The sequence below is a fragment of the Scatophagus argus genome, chromosome 7, assembly GCF_020382885.2.
Source record: "Scatophagus argus isolate fScaArg1 chromosome 7, fScaArg1.pri, whole genome shotgun sequence".
Lineage (NCBI taxonomy): Eukaryota > Metazoa > Chordata > Actinopteri > Scatophagidae > Scatophagus > Scatophagus argus.
The window spans coordinates 21,026,055-21,046,493 of NC_058499.1; the positions used below are offsets into that span (position 1 = coordinate 21,026,055).

Below are 20,439 nucleotides of genomic sequence, written 5' to 3' on the forward strand. Positions count from 1 at the left end.
AATTTGCTTGCAAATTAAATTCTTTTTATTCTTGCCAGGCAGTCACTGATACAGCATTTATACCAAATAATCCCAATTCAAGGTCTTCTTAAAAGTTTTTACAGGAGTTTTCAGCCTTTTGACATGGTCTTCGTCAGCTGATGTATCTGTTGATGTATGAGCTCAGTACCTCTTATGGTACAGACTTCTCATCCATAAAGCTGCTAAATGCTCCACTATGTTCACCAGCTGCTTGCTAACTTTGCGTCTCTGGGCAGGTAGTATAAATTAAGTTAATTAGGGCTTTTTCTTTGAAAACAAAACCACTGGCACTAGTGGTGAAAGTGAACCAAAAACAATAAAGTTGCTGTATTAATTTAATTTCCACTTTCCATGCATTGGTATAGTTTCTCAGCCAGGATGATATCAGAAGTATGGCACAGAAATAGAGAGAGATCTCGACACTGAATATATTAAAGATGACTGTCAGGAAGCGATTAAAGTCTCGAAGTCCACCTTTACACTCAAGGAAAGAGAGGCACAGTGTTAAATACTGTACAGTCTACATATAAATCGTTGCAAACCAGAAGGGCACTCTGACAGTGGATACCTCCACCAAGGACAACAGTCCACTCTTTTGTGATATGCAAATCTGCAAATGTCACAACTATATGTCTGGATATGTTTCAAAAGGTATCAGAGCTATGTCAGAATATGGCTGTGTGCACCTGAAGTATCAGTACCACTCTCAGACATCTCTTACGACCCACTGACAGTGTCTTCTTATTCTAAGCAGTAGTATTTTGTTGTGTTGGGAAAGTTTCTGGGCATCTGTCTTTTGGTAAAGTGCTTGTAGCCCTCAGCCATTAAGAGTGTGCAGGATGTGAGTTCAGACAGTAGATGCATGGATGAATAATGGATGTATAAAAATCTGCAAGTCTGTTGTCCGACATGCAATTTATCTGAATTCACACACATCTTTAACGTGGCTAATTAAGTGAGAAATTGTTATTATTGATCCAAAAATCTTTTTTTCATGAACTGGACCAAGGGTAAGCCACCTAATCCACATTGTAAGGTAGGAAGGTAAAAGGATGTCATTGTTTCTATTTGTGTGACATTGACGACACATCATGGCAAAAGGTATAAAATTTTCTTTAAAATTATTTTTAACTTTTAGCTTTAACAAAACAAAGAGCTGAAAGGTGCTTCATGCTTTGGAGAGTTGGGAAGGGATCTGTAGGTTTGGGTGATAGTTCACATTTGGTATTGTGACTATTAGTGACTCCTTCCATGTCAATATTTGTGACATGAATATTTGTCTCCTCAGTAATCTAGTAAATAAATAAATAAATAAATGATACGACCATGTCTAAATACATCTATCACTTTTGCATAGTCAGACACATATATCACCAGTTACCAAATAGCTGCCTATTTTTTCCTCGCGGCTGCCTGCCACCTGCTACAGATAATGAGACGAGGCCTACAGTGTGCTGTACTCCCTCCTCCCAGCCCTGACAACATGGCATTATTTGAGCTGTTGCTCTTGTGCCAATGCAGGGGGGTTGAGGGGGAGATAATACTCATTTGGAGAGCATAGCGGGGGCGTCGCTTCAGATACAGCTAATCCTCACACCTCATCGCCGAGATGTGCCTGGCTGCTGCAGTGCTCGCCTCCACCACTCTCTCTCTCTTCCCTTTTCTGTTCCTCTTCTTATTCTCTCCCCTTTGTTGACACTCAGTTCCTCTCCTTCTGTCTTTTCATCTCTAATTCCTTGTCTCTTTTTTCTTCTCCTCCTGCGCTTATCTCCTCTCTTCTGGGGCACGACCACATGGGGCAAAAGGGTGGGGCACTTTTTAGAGGAGAGGATAATGGAGGTAAAAAGATAAAAGATAACAGAGAGATTGATTAAAAAGAGGAGGGGAGGATACAGCACAGCAGGAGAGGAAAGATGCAGGCTTTACATGTGATCCTGACCAAAATTTAATTCTGTGGAAATGTCTCATCATTCACAGATATTTCTAAAAGACACAAATTAATGAAAAATAATCAGTGCAATTGTGATTTATACACGTAATTTTACATATTTCTATTAATACTATATACTGTATTCTTATGAAAATCAGTTGCAACAGTACACAAATAGTATTTCAGAAATGAGTTCAGTCTGACTTAAACAATTTTCTATTCACGATCATTACAAAAGAAATTTCTGAAAAATGACATATGTGAACATCATTAAAAAATAAATTATTTTTTATAATCATCAATCTGTGATCGAGTATTATTTTCATTCCGTTTCTTGTGAGGGGAGCCAGGAAGAAGTCAGTCAGCTCAATGAGCCAAGGACTGACGTGCCCATGCTTAATGGGCCCAAAAGACATGGAAGCCCTTATATAGATGAAAAATGTATTCTCTAACTTTGATTAAAGTGAATGGGCACCATCTTGGAGGATCATATGAAGTGGGGATGCCTCCTCCAACTAACATCTACCAAAGCAGGACGAAGGGGTGTGAACTCCACGGTGTGCAGTCACTAAGGTTAAGTTCTTTGTTGATGGTCAGTAAGTACCTTCCACCACAATGTCTCCTTTTCTATTTGTACACTGTGAATACAGAAACTGTGACAGGCATGTGTGGATGCTTTGCAGTTGCTGGAGGGCCCACCTTGAAGTAGTAATGAGTATCAAAATAAACACTCGTACCGTTGAATAATTAGTAAATTCATAAAATTACTTCCCATTGAATTACAAGTATTTGGTTGCAATTTCAGGGTGTTGTGTGTCCTGTCATAATAACTTTAGAAAACTACAGCAAACTACTTAAAGAGCTGGGTGTCTTTGGCCATGGAAGTTCTTCACATTGGGAACCATAAATCAATAGGGGACTCAAGTGGGAATGAGCAGCTTTACAATGTACATATTTGACCTACAGAGAAATTAATCAAGTAAATTATATATATAATACATAAGGAACCTTGTAGTTCTTGCAATACAATCCAATGATATGTTCCCAAACAAAAGTAATTGCTGTAGGTTGTGGCTGAGTGAAGATGATAAATGTAAATTGTATAGCACGATGGTGGTCCTGCTCAGAATAGAAACTCTGCCTGCGCAATGTCATCACACAGAGAGAACGTGATGAAATCACTTGTAAGGCTGACTCAAAGACACAAGATTAAATACAATTTAGGCCCTTGTATGCAGAAGATAAACAGAAGACAAACAGGGTGAAGGAAAGCAAGAAAGGGAGACAGAGTAAGCCTTGGGCTGCTCTCAGCATTTTATTATGCACACAAATGGCTTCCCGACAAATACCAAATGTCAGAGACCCTTAAAGTAGACAGAAGCCAGAGGCAGCATTGGTGTCCTGCATGTCAGCTTCCTGGACACTCGCCCCCAGTCTGCTCTTTGCTTCAGCTGGCCACCAGGAGCCACAGCCACAGTTAATGAAAGGCCAGTAATAGATCTGTCTGCATAGATGTGTAATCAGACAGTAAAGGTTGGATCCACCTACAAACAGAATGCTCGCTGTTCATATACCTCATCCTAAAATCCTAGCCTGTGGGTGCCACTGATTGGATTGCACCTCATTGGTCATCATGTTGGGAGCTAAATTCATTGTGCATGAATCCTTAATTTTATCACTGATGTGACTTTGTGTAATCCCGAGGGAGTGTTGCTGTGATGATTCAGGTTGAGTGCTGAGCTGTAGAGCTTTGAATTATTTCCCCAGGAGGTCATCCCACTTGCCTTTGGTTCTTCACCAAAATACAGTCCGAGCTACATCTGGGTCATCCAAATAGGTTATGATAAGAGTGGGAAGGTAATTCCCACTGAAGTACTTTCCAATGCAGTGATCCTGCTCTTCATGTGTTTTTCTCTCCCTTCAAAACTTAATATCATTGCTGTTAGCGCTTGTTTATAGGGCTGGTTTTCATTTTTGATTCACATAAAGTAAAACAACATGTTTTGTCGTTGCCTCGTGCATCTGGTATGTTATTAAAAAGGTCTGAGAAGGAATTTTAGTTGAATGTTCCCTCTGTAAGCAGAGGAAGATCACTGCTGAGAGAAGGTTGAACTAGTTATCGCTGTAGTTATCGCATTTTTGCATCTGCAAAAGCATATCATGTTTAAGGATTACAAACTGATAAACGGTGACAAACAGACAATACCCATTCATACGACAACAAATTGTTTGGTCTGTTTGGCCAGCAGGTTGACTCTAAAAATTAAGACCTAATGTGATATTTTATATTACAACTGAAAGTCATAGAGAGGCCTGAAGAAAAAGTGATATTGGGAGGGGATATCTTTCTGTGTAGGCCTTCCTCTGACAGGACAATCCCATATCAGGATCAATAGTTACAGCCCAGAGGCAACATCAATATTTTCATCATCCCTGACCTGCCTCCCAACTAGCTGCCCATCATCTGACCCACATTTAATGCTTCAGCAAACAGCTAGGGCTGGACCACTCTCACATGCTTTGTTACATGCATGTATGACCAGTTGTAACACCTTACTGGTAAATATTCACATCTACAACAATCAGGGTTTTCCTACACAACTTCAGTAAGCAGGACTGCTGATAGTTCATGGAGAACAAAGTGCCTTTGGTATACGCAGAGCTTACAGTGTGTAAGACATTCATTGTGTTAGTGCTTAGGATGGCAAAAACCAGCACAAGTTTGCCCTTGTGCATAATAGTGCAGATGACCTCAGCTGATTTGACTTGATGGGGAGCATTAATGTGCTTAGAATATTTTAGAGCAATCTTCCTATGAGAGTTTCATATTTATTGTTTAAATTTTATATCATGGAGTTGCAGCTGTTGTTGCTCCTTGCATAAAGTTGAATAAAGGCACCTTTTGTGGCATCATTTTTAGCTAACTTTGCCTCAGCTTAATCTACTTCTAGTTTTGACCACCAAGTTTCAGGCTACAGTGAAACCATCCACAGAACTTCAGTCTGTGAGTCTCAGAGCCAATTTTCATGTATTAGTGACTAGGGATGAGTACTGTTCATTAATGAACCAATACCAGTACTAAATGGTGCCTTTTTTCAGGACTCTACTATTTATGTAATAACAAAAGATGTAAGTTCAGTTGTAAAAAGTAAGTCACCAAACAAGTGTAGCATTGGCTTCAAAGTAGGAAACTGTTCAAAGGGAGCAGTGTGAAAAACAGTTTTTATTCTACACGTTCCTAAATCTGGAAAACTTGACTAAAATGAGGAAAGTGACAGAATATCAGCGCAGTATTGAACTACATAAAAACATAAAAATATAAATAGCTGTCAAAAGAAACATCAAAACAAAACATACAGCATTTCAGCATCTAGTCTGTCTAATCCACAGGGAGAAACATCGGCTTGACCTTCTTCTCATATTTTTGTGTTTGTACATCCTCAATCCTGCCCTTCTCCTTGCGTCTCAGTTCCTCTCATCTGAGATGTGAGTGGATGAGTCAAGGAAGAGACACAAGGAGACAGGAGCTGAAGCACCAGGCATTTAACAAAATGAGACATCCGTACTTCAGAGCCATCATTTTAGAGCCACGTCAATTAAAAGTGACATGTGCCACAGCTGCGTCATTTGTCCATTGTTTTGTTACAGCCTACCATTGTATTTGATGATCTCTGTCAGATGGGCATAACAGCATTCATGACATGACATCAACGTAGAGTTTAATTAAGGAACATGGTTACAGTGCCAAGAATGGTGAAGGGCAGAAAGTTTAATCGCGCATTTGATCATCTTAAATACTGCTTATAAATACAAAATAAACATTTGTAGAGTCCTGCTCCCACCATGGTTTATACATGAGGGCTGATTTATAAGTCTGTGGCCTAAGGTAGAAGAAGTCAATTTTAACCTAGCATGTTTATTTTTCAGTGTTTTCCCCTCCAAAATTTAGTCCAGCGGCCATGGAGCATACAGATCCTGTCTTTGTAGAAGTCAGCATCTTGAACCTCCAGAAAATGGTCTTCACCAGGGATAAAATCATGATCACTGTCAAAACGGTGACCACTGAACTCCGTCTTCATCTTGTGGAAGAGGGTGATTATGGCAGGTGCTGGACAAGTGCAAATCCTTATCCCTGGATGGCAGCGATTGACACTGTGGTACGTCGTCCAGTCTTCTTGATGTTCTCCCATAGTTGTCTCAAGAGATCCTCATAGTGTGACTATTTTCCAGGTAGACCACCTGCAGCATCCCAACAAACGGATCACCTTGCCCGTAGACCTCACTGATGTGGGCTTTCTTGGAAGCCAGAGACTGACTCTAGGTCAGGTCTAGGTGACAATTCTTTCATCTCTGGTGGTGGAGCCAAGTCTCATTCATGGTTACAAATTGCAGAGAGAAAATTCTCAGGATCCACCTCAAAAATGAGATTGTCTAAAAGTCGTGTTGTCTTTGATCTGTGAAGATCATGTCGTGGATCTTGTTAATGGTCTCCTGTGTGGTGACAGTCACTGTCCTTCCAGCAAAGGGATCATCATCCAGACTCTCTCTGCCATGTTTTAATTCAGCAGTCCACTTCTTCAATCTGCTGTAAGAAGAGGCAGTATCCTCTAGTTTTGACAGCATGTCCTAATGGACCTCCTTGATAAGCCCTCAAGGCAGAGGTAGCAGATGACTGCACAAAGGCAGATGATGTCCATTTTTTGAGGCAGTGCTGACAGCCATTCCACAAATGTTAAAAACTTAATGCATAATTACTGAAGGAGCTGAACAGCACATGCATGGAGAGACATCTGTTTAACTCATCTCCTTCCACCTTAGGCCACCAGCTTATCAGTTTTAGCTATGTGCCTTGCCTCTTAATACTAACACACCTGTGCATCCTCACTCATGACTCCTCCAGTAAGCCCCTTCGCTCCTAAAGATGCATTTCAGGACCTGAAACATTGTTCAAGATGCCGTGCTTTGATTGATTTCTGGGTAACAGTTAAGGAGGACAGAGGAGAAAGCAGACATGAGGCACAAAATAAAGTAATATGAAGAACCCGTGGTCTGTTACAGCGATGTAGCTGTTGTTGTTGTCACAACCACAGTACTTGCATGCTGTAATGCTGTCGTATAAACAGCATGCAATTCACATACTATTGATTTCATACTAAGGTTTCAGACTGGAGTTGTTGGAGCTTGTCTATTAGACACAAAAGGCATCACTTGGATTTATTTGTTGGCTAGCGGCTGTACTAGGTTTGTCAGTTTTGTATTAAATACTGGCTGTGTCCTTGGTGGAGGTCTGAGAGCATTTTCAGAGATTCTAGCTGTCATTTTGTCATTTTAGATTTCCTCCTTTTCATACTGATACAGCCTAATAAAAATAACATGAATTTGTAAGAAAGAAAGAATATGCAAATTGAACCGAAACAATAAGTCTGGCCCCAACACTGTGTACTTTAAAACATTCAAACCCTTAGTTGATCACCCCTGCTCTAGAAATTTATCCAATAGGTCTGTAAGAACAGAGCGTCAACTACCACTCAATCCAAGAACTGTCACAGGCACTCTAGGCATGCTACCCCATGCCTACACTATTAAATTAAATCAACCATGGCAGAGGTGTGGAAAGTATATGAAGAGTAGTGAATGTCAATAACATTATCAGGGACAAACACTGTATAGACAAAAATATTGGGGCACCTAACCATTACACATTATACAGCTTCCACTCTTCAGGGAAGACTTTCCACAAGATTTTGTTTCTGTGGGAAATTTTGCCCATTCATGTAGTAGAGCATTTGTGAGATCAGACACTGATGTTGGACCAAAAGGCCTGAATCACAATCTCTGTTCCAGTTCATCCCAAAGGTGTTGGATGGGGTTGAGGTCAGGGCTCTGTGTGGGCCAGTCAAGTTCTTCCAAACCAAACTGGGCCTTCCCCAAACTGTTGCCACAAAGTTGGAAGCATAGCATTGTCCAAAATGTCTTGGTATGCTGAAGCATTAAGATTTCCCTTCACTGGAAGTAAGGGACCCAGCCCAAACTCTGAAAAACAGCCCCATAAAGTGGTCTGTCTGAATACTTTTGTCTATATGGTGTACCAATAACACCTTACAATATGACAGTAAATAACAATGTGGTGCAGATCGAGTGTTAACCAGATGTTCTGCAGAGTGTCTTTCAGTCACGGTTGTTGAGGATTAAATTAGAGTGCCAACTGTTTCCAGTTGTTAAAGTCATCTTCTTGTTTGGCACTCTGTATGTCTTTTGCAAAATAGTTTTTTTTATTTTTTATTTTTTTACATAACATAATGTGTCAGGGTTTGTGATGCAGCAATGAGTCAGACCATGATTACTGTAAATCACAACAACAGAGGCAGCTAGATGAGAAATTAAGTAGAATATCAATAAGAAGTATGAGTCAGCTTTAGCAGAAGTCCAACAATTACCATAATAGTCGCAAGTTAAATGGGTAGGTTTCACAAATTATTACATAATAGTTACAATGCAACACTCAGAATACAAACAGCATAAAAGTAGAAATTAAACACAGAAAAGTCTGTGGTGCCTTTTTTATATTTAAAATAGGAGGAGGATGTTAAACAACATAGTGTGAAGAATTGCATTTCCACTTTGCAGCACTGCCTGTTGAATTTATAGGTATCAGTCAATAGCAGCTTCGAGAGGTGAAAGCATGGCCATTGTTCCTGATATACTGAAGGAACATCTGGGGTGAAAGCAGGAAAATAAATCTGTTGCTATGGCTGTACGAACTCTTCCTCCGTTTTTGCTTTTCTGCAGGCTAGCTAGACGTTGCTTCCTCTTGCAGGAGTACTGTGAATACACAATTAAACTCAGGCATCACAAACTTTTCGCAGGTTAGTGAAAAATCTTTCTGGCTTACTTTGATGTAATAATGCGTTATTTGAACATCCTCTCTGATCTACCATAAAGAATATGTGCAACAAGGGTCACTACCTTGTCTCCACGCAGGAATATTTGTGAGATCCTGGTCAAATGGAGTCATTAATTGTGGGTGGCAGGATGCTGTGCTTTGCTGTGTACATTGTAAGCAAGAACTGCAGCTTTATTATTAACACGCGTGTGAGAATGTCTGCTGGGAAAAACGCCTCTCATCTACGTCAAATAAAAATAGCTAATTATTGTTCTACTTTCTGATGTATTAAAGCATGGCATAACAGGCTAGAAACAGATTTACACTGATTAACAGAAGTATTTACATGAAGTCACTTATTAAAGTCACAGTCCTATGGAGCAAGAAAAATGATTAGTCCCACCAGCAGGGGTCAGTAATGCGCCCCAGAAACAACATCTACAGAAGGGAGGGAAAGTCTGCAGCTTGACCCTCACCCCATCAATACACCCCAACCCACAGCCCATCCTCATATCATATGTCATTTTAAAGGAGGTTCACATTTGAGGCAGAGAAGAAGGGAAAGAAGTGTGTAGTTTAGACTGCGTCACTTTGTAGCAGGAGAACAGACAGCTAATCAACAGCCTGTGCTACATCGTTTTACAGTCAGCTCATGACAACAAGGAGTGCAATTTCCCACCGAGACTGTTAAAAAATGCACTCAAAATGTTATCATCTCAATAACTCAGCGTGCTGGCTGACCCTCACTGACAATTTTACCAACAACACATTTTACCAGCAATTGGTGCCTGGCAGGTGGTAGCTGGAGATTCAGCTCTCTGTGCACAACAGTTGGCATTTAGAGGTGACCTCAATCTGCATGCTCTGGCTGCACTCATACAGTGTTCATGACAAAAAAGTGAGCGACAGCTGGTTTTTAGTCAACATTATAAAAAAAAAATAGTCTTTTCACATTCTCAAAGTTAACCATGTGTAATGACCTAAAAGAAGAGAAACAAGCAACTGTTCGCATTTGTAAAGCTGTAACAAGCAAATGTAGGGAATCTTTACTTGATATGATAAAAACAATTTTCAACAATCAAAATTACAAGAATTGAATATTTCTAAATCAACTGAATATCCATCAACTTACATATTAATTGACAGTTTGTGCAGTATCAGGGGAACAATGTGACAAAATAAATAGATAAGCCATTCATACTCTAATGATGTACTCAGACTGTGGTGTAGGGAAAGGTGGAAATGAAAATGACAGTCAGTCTGTTGTTGTCACGCTCTGACATGCTGACTAAGTTCTGGCCAGTGTCCGTAGCTCTCACCAGCAGGACCGAGGTCAGTGCTGTACATCGGTTATCTTCCTTTTCCGGTAGTTGAGAACCAGACTGGAGGCGGTGAGTTGAGAGGCCTGGCCCTTCTCCCAGCTCTGGAAGCTGTTGAGGCCGCTCTGCCCTGACCTGAACAGAGCCTTCTCCAGACAGTCCAGACGCTCCACCAGAACAGACGTGTCCTCATTGTAGGCATTCTGGGAGGAGTCCATGGTCCGTCTGAACCGACCGATGAACGTCTAGGTGAAGGACAGTGTCAGCAGTTTGCCACCAGTTAGATGTGGGGGAAAAGACAGCACGTACTGGGTACTGCGAGAGGATCGCCATTAAGGTATTTTACTTTGAGGCACAGCTAACCAGTGACCTAGTTCACGAACCAGCGGTCAACTTTAATATAAAGTTCATGTATCATTTAATTCACTTCTTGCCTTTAGGCAAGATCATCTTCAAAACATCAAAGAGTGCATGTCCAGGACAAAGCTTGAACATTTAAATACGGCCGGGGTATAGTCCGCAAACTCATAACCAGATGGAATTCGTCATTTCTACCTCAGTATTTTTTGTTTCATTTGGTTCATGGTAGAATTAAAACATCACATAAACACAATAACAGAGAAATATGTGATGGTGGCCAATATCTAAAATTTACTTATGAGCCCATGTGGTTAAAAACAAGCAGGATAAAGTATGTAATCTATTTGTGTGGACAGCCATGGGGAAGTGTCTGTGTTTCTGTTTGTCTCTCAGACAATGAGATTAGAGTCAGTCTGCCCGGTAACAGCTGCAACCACACAACCAGCAGTCTTTCATGTTTTCTGATCTGACTGCACCCCCTAGTTGTAGTGTATTAAATAGCACTGACCGCATTTATTTTGAATCTGTGTGTCTGTTGATGTGTGACATTTTATAGCAAACCATCTGGGCTGCTGTACAATGCAATGCGTTTTTTCATTACACTGCACAACACATGTACTGATGCATTGAAAGAAACCCAGAAAACTGCAATGTGAGTCACAAGTTTGTAAAATTCTCACACGTCACCTGTCACATTGAAATAAGTCAGTAATGTAGAATATAAGTTCAGCAGCTCACTCTTTCTTTTTAGAAACATGCCTTCTGCTTCATGCAGTTTGACAATTTGAGATATTAACCTCTGCTTTCTGGTGAGTTAGAGAAGATTGATACCTATTTCAGACCTGCACCTTAAATATAAGGCTGAAGCAAATAGCAGTTCACTTAGCTTAGCATAAAGAAACAGCCGGAAGGACAAACTTGGTTCTGTTGCATCCCAAATATGTTGCTTGCCATTTATAGCACATTCCACAGGTATCCCTGCATTAAACAGTGGGCACAAATTTACACGCTGAACGCATATTGCAAACATCAGCAGTTGCCAGCGATTTTGAAATGTGAGTCTCAGTCAGTCTGAATGGGTATGTTTTTATGGTTTGAGTGAAAACACTTACATTAAATTCACAAGTTTGGTTTAGCTATGCACTGCAATAGATGTGCTGTGCCCTTGCTAAAGTAAATGAATCACTGTAAATGATGTGTAATGAGTTTAACCTGTCCAGTGTAGACCTGAGCATGGTTATAAATTGTTCAGGGGAAATACCAGCGAGAAAATTTCATATTCAATACCGGAACTTTTTGGTACCTTCTCAAGTTAAATGTACTCTTCTATGTTTTGTGCATGTTGTTCACCTGCAGCAGCGTCTGTCCAATCTCTGGGTTCTCTGGGCTGTCAAAGTGCAGCATCTGGGATCCGAGGCCGTAGTAGTAGGGCCCCATCTTATGCAGGTCCACCACGTTGGGGTCGGCGTTGAACACGGTCCTCCAGCCCTCTCTGTACACCTTTGGAAGTTCAACTGACAACACTCTCCTTTTCCTCTCGTACAGTCCCTTGGACAGCCACAGGGGAAGCTCCATCTTTGTACCCTGACGTATAAGGAACAGACTTCAGAGGTGAAGTGCCTGTCAAGAGCTGTGCTCTCTGGGGTCCACAGCGCAGGTATGAGTTGGTGGAGGCATAGGTGTGAATCCCATGTGGCTCGTATGTGGAACTGCTTTAATTTAATTAAGTGTAATAACTGAACTTTCTCACAACAGACATGCTTACTTGTCACAGAAAGAAAAGCAAAGGTGCTACTAATAACATTTATGATACCTCAGCTCTGTTCAGTTTGCAGTGTGCTGACAGTATGACAGCGAGCCAGAAAGAAAGCAGCTAAATGGTATTCAGCCAACATTCATTTTATGATGAACCACGCACTTTTCCAGCAGTACTTTTCCACATCAAAATGTCTTCAATGAGAAAGCCCTATAATCTAAATGTTTTTTAAGACAAATGAATGGCCTGCTCCTTTCCCTTCTGAGGTTCCTTCAGAAATGAATTCGAGGTATGCTTGTGTGTAACATGATTTTTTTCTTTAGGTCTCTTATATTTGTTTAAATTCTTAACGTACAACAACCTACCTTAGCCTACAAGAAATATCTTATTGCAGAAAAACAATTCCACGCCACATTCAAACCGCACTAACGCTGCATTAGACATTACCACATGAAGGCAGCCAAATGGCAAATGCATTAACAACACTGTTACTGTCACGACTTTTCGTGTATTTTCCGTCAGTATCTTCACTAACCTCCGGTATGTCCTGCGTGTCACTCGACTTCTCCAGGAATCCCAGCCGGGGAAAAGCGCACTGTGTTCGGATGGGAAGCCTCTCATGAGAGAGCAAAATATCGTCGAGAGAAAGGAAATTCTCCTCCATTCCCACTCCAGGTTGTACAGGGAGATATGACTGTGTGTCCATTCTGTCGTCAAATAAGGTCAAATATAGCTTTACATCAAATATAGTCGCTAAAACATTGAACTGAAAATTCTCCTGTTGTTTACAACTCTTCCTCCTTGCTACTTTGGCGCCAGGACCGGCTGACCAATAAGAGCACTGCTATGATGTCAAGACCAGAGCAATCGATCGATTCGATTCGAGTTAGAAATATCCGTAATCCGACTGCATGATCTTTGTTTTCATTTATCTCAATGTGGTGTTTTGTTACGTTTTCTTAAAGCTGTTCTGAGTGTAAATGCAATATGATGCATTAGTTCAAAAACGATCAATGTATTGTAATTGCTCCCAACTGTGAAATGAATTACAAAATGAAACTCGCCTTTTTCGCCATCGCAAGTAGAGTGCAATTACGAAAATAACCATTAGAGGTCAGGATATTACCATCTCAAATTTAAAATTCTTTCGTGTGGTGTTCTAAGAATATTCAGCATATTCATGAAGCTGGACACTAATCGACAACAATATTAATAATAATAATAAAAATAATAATAATGACAAGTACGCCAAACGAGCTTTGGAAAATCAAAAAATTCATTAATTAATCAATCAATTAAATTAGAAAAAGATGGCAAACAGACTGACATGCAGTGGTTCTATTTTGCTCTATCCTGCTGAAGGAAAAGTGACAATTTTGTAATCTTGTTTTTCCTCATCCCCCATCACTTTTCAAATTTAGACAAGAGGAAGAACAAGTCAGTCACCTTTCATATTTTGACCTTTTTAATACTATAGATAATTATTATATATGTCATTATTATTACTCATCCCACAGATTGCACATCAAATTCATCAAACATGTTAGTCGGTGCCCCCCCCCCCCCCCCCCCCCCCCAAAAAAGGCAGCCACTTACATACTTAGGAAGTAAAATAAGTCATGAACTAAAATGAGTCAAATGAAATAAAGCCTTAGTAAATGATGGTACTGTTGTCTTCTTGCAGCTGTGTGTCTGTGCTGAGTGGGCAGGCAGGCGGTAGCTACAGTGGGCCTACTGTCAACTGGAGCAGCAGTGTGAGAACCTTGTTATGTATTTTCACCCTGCAACCCAGAGTAAATGTCATTTCCTAAAGAGATCATCCCCCTCCATTAGTTGCGGGACATGATACACAGGGAACATTGTGTGTCACACAAATAGGCAATGAGGTCAGCAGTTACCATTATCATTTGACTTCCTAAGTTCTTAAATTCTTCATATATTTCTGTTAAACAGCACAACACTGGTCCCCAGCCGTGCTGAAATTAAACATCGCCCTCTATCTCTGACCATTCATATGTCATGGCCTTAATAAGGAGCAGAGATTGTCTCAACACAAACAGGTTTGCAACGCTTTATTTGAAGTGGTATCATGAGGCATCGTAACCGCATTGTGACTACAAGTCATTTCATTTTAGATGTGCTATGATAAGGAAAAAAGAACCTCTGGTGTGACTGAATACTTATTGCAGGAAAACAATTCCATACCCCATTCAAACCGCACTAACGCTGCATTAGACATTACCACATGAAGGCAGCCGAATGGCAGCAAGAGGCAGCCGTTTAAGAAAATATGAAATTGAATACTGGAAGCCTCTTGAAATTGAAGGCACAAAGCATGCTCATGTTTATCACGCCAGCGAGTGTGGAATAGTGCACAAAGGAAGCATGACAGAGGAAAAATTATTAAAATTGATTTTAAAATCTAAACTTTTAATTCTTGAAGTGTAAATTCAACCCTTTTTGGAGGCAGACGTGGCCAAGCCTTGACAAGAGATGGTATCAGTTACTGCTGATGGGACATTTTTCGCTGTTTCCCCCACTTTGTAAATTTGTTTCTGAAAAAGGGTGTATTTTTTCAAATGTCAAATGCAGCTTAGCCATATAGTATATCATCAAATATTCTAATGCTGATTGTTTTCTGAATGTAATTATTGAAGCTGCTTTAACCATGTTTGTGTCTGCTTGAAGGCAGCTGAACAAGCTAAAAACCACAACCTTAGCATATCATCACCTCCTTAATTTATTATGGTTAGCATGTTAGCAACCATTCACCCATTGACATGTCCATGGTCACATTATCATTCACTTAGAATTACTTGTTTCTGGTGAATTTAAGTCCAGCAGTCTCTCTCCTACTGGCTACTGATGAGTCTGAACCGAAACAAAAGCTGCCAGTTGTAGAACCAAAACTACAAGCTGAAAGAATCTAAAAAGTCCTGTTAGGCTGAGGGGAACTGCAGAGATAATTTTTGTTCGTTTATCACTATAGCCGACACCAGTCCTCCACCATCTTCACCAGGTGGTTGTTGACTTTGTCAGTGGCTTGGTGCCGGGCAGGTAGTGGCTGTTAAGAGTGGCTTTATCAGGGGTTTCTTCACTGAGTACAGCTTCCTGGAGGTTGGGTGATGATTATGTGTGGGTTCATCAATGTGAGCGATCCTTTTCACATCACACTTAGTCATTTAATCCATTATTTATGTCATAATCTGACAAAAACATACATACTCACAATATGATTACAGTCCTTACAATGCCTCACAATGCACTTCAAGCAAAGCTTTATGAAAAGGTGCTCATGATAAAGGTTCCCAAAATGGTCTACACTGACTTTATCATCTTTCGTATAGAGTAAAAAGAAATCCTGATGAGTATGAGCACACAGCAGCTTGTGCTGTGTAAAGGGTTGACTTCCATCTTACCTCATCTGAGAAAGATTTTCTGTCAGCTTCAGAGCACTACAGAGGCCCCTTTGGGAGCTGACTGCATTCAATTGTGTTAAAATGTATTCTTCCAGGTATTAATACCTGTAAAGGTGATGACAGAAAAATAAAACATGGATAAAAGCAAGGGATGACAACTTCAGGGCCATTTTAAATGATTAAAATGACCAAGATAGTGTGGATGGCTGCCAGACACCTCCTTTTCTACATCTACATACACACAATCTAAAGATTATATGTTAAAGTTACATCCCAAACAAAAGATGGTAGCTCATAATGTTGGCAAAAGTGAAAGATAGTCATAGTGCTCTGAAGCTTTTAGGAAGCTCTCAGCTCTAATCAGTGATTTCCTGCCAATATTCAAGATTTGGTCTGAAAATTCTCCCAAATGCTGGATTTCCCTGAAAGCATCTTCACATTTTAGTCCAACTCTTACACACTGATATACAACAGTGGAACAATAGCTGAAAGTGCAAGAATTAGGACCAACATGTCCCTTTGCTGTGACTGTATTTATCAGACTGTAATGAAAAAATGTTTGAGAAAAAAATCCACCGTTGAATGTTTCAACTACAGAAGCAGCTGGTCATGTATTTCTGATGTATTTCTTGTTCAAATTTAATGTTTGGTAAGAATTATGCGGTGGGAACAATTTTGGTCTTTGAAAAACAAATGTTTCTTAAAAAACTGTTAAAGGATTAGAATTAGTCCGGTTGCATACGTTATTACTACAACCATGAGAAGAAACATCAACTACGACTCCAACAGATTAAGATGCGCTATGAGGTCACCTGATAAAACACTCAGTATGGTGAGGCTCATTTTGAAACCATGTTTTGTTTTCACTTGTAACAACAAAGCACTTTTTAAATTGCAACAGCTCTGATTTGTATTTCTATCTCTTCCTTGGCACCAACTGGCAATGGAATGACCAAGCCCACTGTGCCTCTGAACAGCTGGTACTCCACCGTCCTTGTTGGTTGGGCTAGTCAGGTTCAGGCATGAGGAGGCTAGGTTTAGGAGTGATGGATAGATTAGGGTTAGGATAAGAACATCAATCAGAGTTAATCCTTCACCATCCAAGGAAAAGAAATTTTGCTTCCCAGGTCTTATCCATTGTGAAGGCTCATGGGTATTGTATTCCTCAAAGCTGTCCACATGCTAAACTAACAGAATGAAAAAATATGATTGCTTAGAAACAATTTTAAGATAATTAAACATGAACCTGCAGTGTTGGTAAATTATCTACAAGGCTTGTGTGTTTATTTAAAGAAAACTGACAGCTTGTACCCATAATCTATACGTCAAACCACAGCCCTTCTACAGACAGCCTGTTCACTTCCTATCAGTGCCACTGTATTGAACTTGGCTGCAGTTCACTGAGAGGCCACTTGTGAAGTAGCCTTCATTGAACTTGAGTGAATGGAGCTATATGGCTAAAACAATTACTTACACCTACTTCTAGACAAAAAAGCCCAAATTTTATTTTACTTTTTGCAAATATGGTATTGATTATATATTAGAAATGAATTGAAAAAATAGTAATGTGGTTTGCTCTTCTTACAGGGCGGATGATTTTGCCCATGAAGTGCTCATTGGTTGGTTGAAGATTTCTGACTAGCAACATTACATTACAGTAGGCTAACTTCAATTATCATTACATGAACATAACCACAATGCAGTTTCTGTTTTTGTGTATATTATAGTCCTCATGTATTTACCTAACGATAGCTACAGCAGATGTTAGAAGCCGGGTTAAAACAAAACAAAAACTTGGTGCTTGATTGATTGATGCTGCAAACTAGCTTGTGATGCCACAGAAAGGTATTTCAGAAAGAAAGATGCGAAAATATAATCTAACAGAACTATATCTATTGTCTCTACCGCTTATACCTAAAACATAACAAAAATCGGCAGATTTTTTTTTTTTAACCATAGATGTTATATTTTGAAGCTACAGCTCTAAAGGGCTGTCATTCATTGTGGACCTCCAGGTGAATTGCAGCCAATTTCAGTACAATGGCATTATGTGAACAGGCTGCCCCTTACTGCAGCACTTCCTTGTCAACCGTCAGATGGAATTCTGGGAAATGTAGTAAAAAGACTAAATCCGATAAGATTACACACAGCCTGTTTGGAGAAATTGGATACATAATAGTCAATCCCAGAATAACTCCTGGAGTGCGTTCAGTATTTCTGAATGATGCAAGAGTGGGAGATGATTCAAAGGTGGATTTTTCCTAAGATTTTTTCCCCCATGTCCCATTAATATACTGGTGTAAAACACATTGTGTGTGTCTATAGGTTGACAATTAATCTCAGGATAAAGATGCATCAGGGGAAACTCAGTGCTGTTCAGTTTGTTTAAGTTATATCAGGGTCACAGAATGAACATTGAAAATAGAGTGTGTCATCTAGCACAATTTATTCCACCATTTGTTTACAGTAGCGTTGTAAATGCAGTTTGTTTGTATGTTGGTTTGTAGTAGTCTTCATACATCAGCTCTTGGCATTCTGAAGAGTGAGTATAACACCTCACATGATTGAAATATTAAACAAATATTGTTAAATATGAACAAATGAATAAATAAGCCCCATACAGTGGATCCACAGTGAGACTGTTGAGTCCTTCTTTGGGTCTGAGTGGCTCATGTCTCCAGTTGCAGTCAGCCAGACCTACTCTAGCAGAAACACGATGTGGGGAGCTGACAGTAGTGTAGACCAAGAGGGGCCCCTTGAATCATACACTCAAACACACGTGCACAAACAGTCATATGCACAGAGACACACACGTTCTCACAATCGAGGCTCTGGCAAGAAAAGTCATGATCACATAAAAATCTGGCAGATCTAAAAAGAAAGAACCGAGAGAGGTTACGTGTGTAATTTACAATAAGTCATGTCGCTTCTCTGTAGCTGTAAACATCAGCAAAGTAAAGGGAGGACTGCCAGTCGCACACACGGGGAACATGGACATCTAGACTGTAAACATTTCAATACACAGACACACACAGCACTGTTCCAGTAAGCCCTCTACACTGACCTTTCACGCTGTCTCTCTCTCACATATACACACACACACACACACACTAGGCTTCAGCAAAAGCTATGTTGTCACAGTTCCAAGCTCTCTCTCTCTCTCTCACACACACACACACACACACAGTGTACATACACATACCGGGTGAAGCCTGACACTGGAACATCCCAAACACACACATTACATAGTAGAAGCGTAAACTACATTGCTGGCCCCTTCCTCCCTCCCAGTCAGAAATGAGCATGCTCAGACCACTCCTCTCCACCCCCAAATCCACCTTAAGATTCTCCCCTCTTTTGTTTTATTTTTTTTTGACATCCCCCTGCTTGCCCAAGTTGCACAAACCAGATCTAAAAAGCATTTCAGGGACTTTTGATTTGATTATTATGAGCCAAACTGGCGAGGAGGGGCTTAAAACTGAGGCAGGAACTATGAGAAAGAAGCACACTGGGATCCAGTCTGTTATGAGAGGTCATCAAGTTGGAGTCCTGTTGTGAGATGAGAGGCCCACCAAATAATGTCCAAATCTATTTCTCAAAGCAAGATTCTGCAACTCAACAGTCCTCCATGGGTCGGTTTCCTTCTCCTACTTAATTCTCATCCTGGTTATCTTCCTTCTTCCTTGTGTGGTTTCCTTCTTCTTCTCTCCTTCCCCCTGCTCTGCTTCCTCTCCTCTCCCCAGTTAAGGCCGTGGGAGGGCTGGACACAAATGACTGACAGGCCTGGATCCAGATACAAGATGGAAGGCCAGCTGCTGGAGACCTGAGCATGTCAGGGAGGCAAATGGCCACTTGAGATCGAGGAGGAGTTGAGGCCAGTGAAGGCCTTTAAAGGACTCTGTTAGCCTGGAGAGGTGGGAGGGGAGGGAAGGAAGTGTGGTGCAGTGGGGGGTTTAAGCAGTCTCTTCGGCAGACGGAACATGGAGGGCTCGGGAGGGGCCCTTAAATGTATGATGTTTTGACTTTTTTTTTTTTTTGGTTCAGTTCATGAGGAATAATTATCTTGGTTAGGATGATGGAATCTGTCAGGATAAGTATCAGGTGATCGCTTTGATTGTTTCAGATTTGGTTGCATCTGTGTCCAGATATCCATGGCAGGACAACGAGACGTCCTGGAGACAGAGACGAGGAGGGAGAGACAGACAGACACACAGTGGGAAATATTATGTGTGACCTGTAGTTACGCAAGATTTATTCAGTAATATTTTAAAAGATGAAAATGGTTTCACAGGGATTCAATGGCAATAATACTTGTAATTTTACAGATAAGTGCAAGAGTGGACCACAGAGAACTTTTTCTAAAGATGTTACTTTTCAAGACAGAAAAAGTCAGTCAGATAATCTTACAAATCTTGGAAGTCTTTAACAGTAATATTACTTCAGAAACTATATGTGATTTTTAGCCATGGTAACAGTATGACTGATAATTAGCCATGACTGTAGAGATGAGGATGAACCATAATGACTTCGATAATCATCTCACTTTCCCCTTGGCCCCACAACTACATCCAAATTTTCACTTATCCTGTGAAATATCTCATCTATTGACACTATTATCACAAAAACATTTGAAGACATGCTCAGATGATGTATCTTTTCAGCTTCTACAATCCCTGAGTGAAGATGGATGGATTGCAATAAAATTTGGTATACACATTCATAGTCAAACTCAAGATGAATTGTGGGGACTT

The 20,439-nt window shown here is 40.3% G+C and overlaps 3 protein-coding genes across 3 annotated transcripts in view; all 3 read right to left on the reverse strand.

Moving 5' to 3' along the window:
* Positions 1-11,992, reverse strand: part of ndrg4 (NDRG family member 4) — a 68,698-nt gene extending 56,706 nt beyond the window's left edge. The window contains exon 1 of the mRNA XM_046393831.1: positions 11,864-11,992. The gene's annotated coding sequence lies outside the window, so the exon portion shown is untranslated. The remainder of the gene's footprint in view (positions 1-11,863) is intronic.
* gins3 (GINS complex subunit 3) lies at positions 9,865-13,099 on the reverse strand. The gene is made up of 3 exons (XM_046393836.1): positions 12,805-13,099; positions 11,864-12,097; positions 9,865-10,398 (listed from the first exon to the last, which is right to left on the reverse strand). The coding sequence occupies exons 1-3, from the start codon at positions 12,973-12,975 to the stop codon at positions 10,168-10,170; spliced, it is 636 nt and encodes a 211-aa protein (XP_046249792.1). The 5' UTR covers positions 12,976-13,099; the 3' UTR covers positions 9,865-10,167.
* Positions 13,100-18,110: 5,011 nt separating this feature from the next.
* znrf1 (zinc and ring finger 1) overlaps positions 18,111-20,439 on the reverse strand; it is a 43,830-nt gene continuing 41,501 nt past the window's right edge. Inside the window, exon 5 of the mRNA XM_046394413.1 lies at positions 18,111-19,860. The gene's annotated coding sequence lies outside the window, so the exon portion shown is untranslated. The remainder of the gene's footprint in view (positions 19,861-20,439) is intronic.